The 2,984-nt window shown below is 44.3% G+C and overlaps 1 protein-coding gene across 1 annotated transcript; it reads right to left on the bottom strand.

Moving 5' to 3' along the window:
- Positions 1–1,734: 1,734 nt before the first annotated feature.
- LOC144133903 (uncharacterized) lies at positions 1,735–2,744 on the bottom strand. Its single transcript, XM_077666961.1, has 3 exons — positions 2,571–2,744; positions 2,168–2,320; positions 1,735–2,118 (listed from the first exon to the last, which is right to left on the bottom strand). Exons 1-3 carry the CDS (start codon positions 2,742–2,744, stop codon positions 1,735–1,737), a joined length of 711 nt encoding a protein of 236 aa, XP_077523087.1.
- Between the last annotated feature and the right edge of the window lie 240 nt (positions 2,745–2,984).

Below are 2,984 nucleotides of genomic sequence, written 5' to 3'. Positions count from 1 at the left end.
CCTGCAGCGCAGCGTGAAGACAGCGACACGCGAAGCAAGCAAGAAGACTTCTGATCGCCTAAATACTTATGATTCAATAAAAGTTTTCCTATCCGACTCTGTCTCCAGCTGTGCGGAATTTGCTTATTTGTTACGGCTGCCACCAATGCTTTTATCAGCGTTTCCTTGCTTTTTGGGCCAAGTTCATTAATCAGCTTGATTGGAATTCTTTCTATCCCTGCGGAGGTGCATTTGGAAATATTTGGTTCCGCATTTTTCCAGTTAAGATTGGTCAGTTCCAAGCTGTTTTCTATTGTGCTATCCTGTGTTGCTCCCTCATTTGGGGCGATTACCCTGTCGTCCTTCCTAAATGACTCAGCTATAACTGATGCAGCTTACAGCGTCGTCTTCCTCTAAACATTTTCCCTCATCATCTTTAATTTCTTTTCGCTTTCATTGATTCGTTTTACCCAGCCAGCTTATATCGTTACAAAATTTTCTCGGCCCCCCTTTAGTTGCATCGCGAACTTCTGCCAGCCAGCGATCAGAGGACTCAATTGCTCTTTCGTTTCTTGATAAGATTCCCATTTTTGGCCTATTTCCTCTTCAGATAACTGCGCTGTCTTTCCTTCTCTCTGTTCTCTTGAAGCATCCCGTCGTTGTTCGGTGGTCCCTCTAATTTCCTTGTTCTACCAACTTTGTGGCTTCCTCTTTCCTCTCCAGCGGTTTACTCCTTTTATGTGTTTCATTTTTTTACTGATGAGTAGTTCAGATTACAAACCTACTTTTTCATGGGCATTTCTTTATTTCCTCCTCTATTCCGGCTGCTATAAGCGTTATTTGTTCGTCGTTTAATTTTGCTTTATTTTACTTCTCTGCATTTCTATTTTGATCAGGGCTGTTAACTGTACAATAATACGCTGATGATGACTTCCCTGGCTGTACTTATCCGGTTTGTCTATTTTCATTATAGCGAGTTTGCTGCAGATCACCGTCGACATCAGGCAGTGGTCAATGGTCGTCTCCCTGTTACGGGATTCCAAATTGATTTGTCCCTGACATTTAGTTTCTCTATTTTTGAAAACTGAATTGAATTCAACTGCATTTTATTTCGCAACATTTATACAAATCATTTTTGCAACATATGATTGTGCCACTCACAGAAGTCTAGCATTAACTTCCCGTTACAATCTGTTTGTTAATCCAGATCCTTGATGTGGCCATTCCTGTCACACAGCAGAATAATATCGGCACCTTCTCCTAGCTGCTTTATATTGTCATTCAGACACTTAACTAGATCCTTGCTTTCTTCCCTACATTTGTCCTCTGCCCCTAAATAAACTAACCATAGTTATATCCTTTTACCGACAATGGTACCTAATACGCGAACATGTTCTCTGCAAGTTGACTTTATTCTTTGCCAATTTGTTCCTTGATGTATCAGCATACCTACTCCTCCTCCCTTCCTCACCGTTGTTTTTCTGTTGCTCCCTTCCCAGACGTAGCCATCAATAAACGGTGGATCTTCAAGATCTCTGAGATGTGTCTCGCATATCGAGGACACACCTATTTCTTCGTCCTTTAACTGCGGTTCTATTGCTAAATATTTTGCTCTCTTTCTACCCCCTTACATATTTACGCAACTTATCCTGGTGTTAAATTTCATTTTAGTAGTTTTCTTTCTGGACCTTCTAGTGACCATTTTGATGAGCTGAGCTGACGTTGCTGCACTTTACACTTCACTTCTACCTACGCCTACGCCTTGAGTCGCTGTGCACTCCCTAAATAAGCTACTGCTCGGCCGGCCGGTCGCCAGCCGATCCATGCTCCTACCTTTCCACTAAAATGTATGGCCTCTCGTGTAAAGCCTTTACCGAAGCTTGCTATATGCACTTCCCTGTTTATGTCTGCCATTTTAAAGTCTTTCTCCAGGCTTAACTTGCTTATCTCTCGGTCAACCTTCACCACGTCCTTGGCAACCTCTCCGTTCCGTCCTTGAACCTCCGGCACTGCGCACACCACTATCTGCGCTTGCTGTGCTATCGTCCAAGTATCGACAATACCCTCGGCTAACCCTTCCACTACTTGTGCGGCGTCACCATTTAGGACATCATTTAGCCCACCGCTACCATTACCAAGCTGCGCCCAACAACATTCTAAGAAATTTTGTGTTTGCCTCTCTCTGTACCGCGTCCATTGTCCTCCCTGAGAATACCCCGATTGCTACCAGCTTATCACCCTCTAAACGCTCCATTATAGCCCTTTCGCACCTCCTCATGTTTGACTCACCAGCGATAAGCACTAGGCTACTCTCTCCCTCCCTCCTAACTGCCACATTTTGCTGCCACGTATTAGAAATTGTGGCCTCATTTTCTGGGGTTAGCTTGTTCCCGTTCTCTCCATTGCCTCCAGACTTCCTAGCTTCCACCTGTGCATAGCTGTTCCTGTCTGACTCTTCCTGACTTACTTTCTTATCGCTGTCCATGCCAGCGCAGGCCCCATACACGTGGATGGAGCAGGAATGTCCGCCAATGTGGCTTCGCTTGGCGGTACGTGTCAGCCATTTTTGTTTCCAACAATTCATTAAGCTGCTCTTGGAGTTTGCGCTTCTCTGCCCTCTCTACCTGTAGCTGTATTTCTAAATCATCCATACGTAACGCTAGGTTGGTGTTCGCATGGTCAACCCTATCCGGGCGAGCACTTAATACGCAGCATGTGCACATGAAATCCGTGCCCTCGGCCTCCTCTACCGATTGCAACCGCATTTCCTAATTCACCGACGCGTCACACTCTTTGCATTTAACTTTCCGTTGCTTGACAATCTTAACAGCATTCGTTTATTGCTACCACCAAATGCTATAATATCTACAGGCTAAAAAAATCCACCTGCAAACACATTCTGATATTAAATTTTGCCTACCGCACATTCCGACTACCTAGAACATGAATCGCTACCTTTCTAAAATAGTTAACTCACAAATGAGCGCTGAAAAACTTCCACTGCC

The sequence above is a fragment of the Amblyomma americanum genome, chromosome 5 (genome assembly GCF_052857255.1).
Source record: "Amblyomma americanum isolate KBUSLIRL-KWMA chromosome 5, ASM5285725v1, whole genome shotgun sequence".
NCBI classification, from domain to species: Eukaryota; Metazoa; Arthropoda; class Arachnida; order Ixodida; family Ixodidae; genus Amblyomma; species Amblyomma americanum.
Note: the sequence above shows the minus strand (reverse complement) of the source record. Positions and strands in the feature narration are given on the sequence as shown.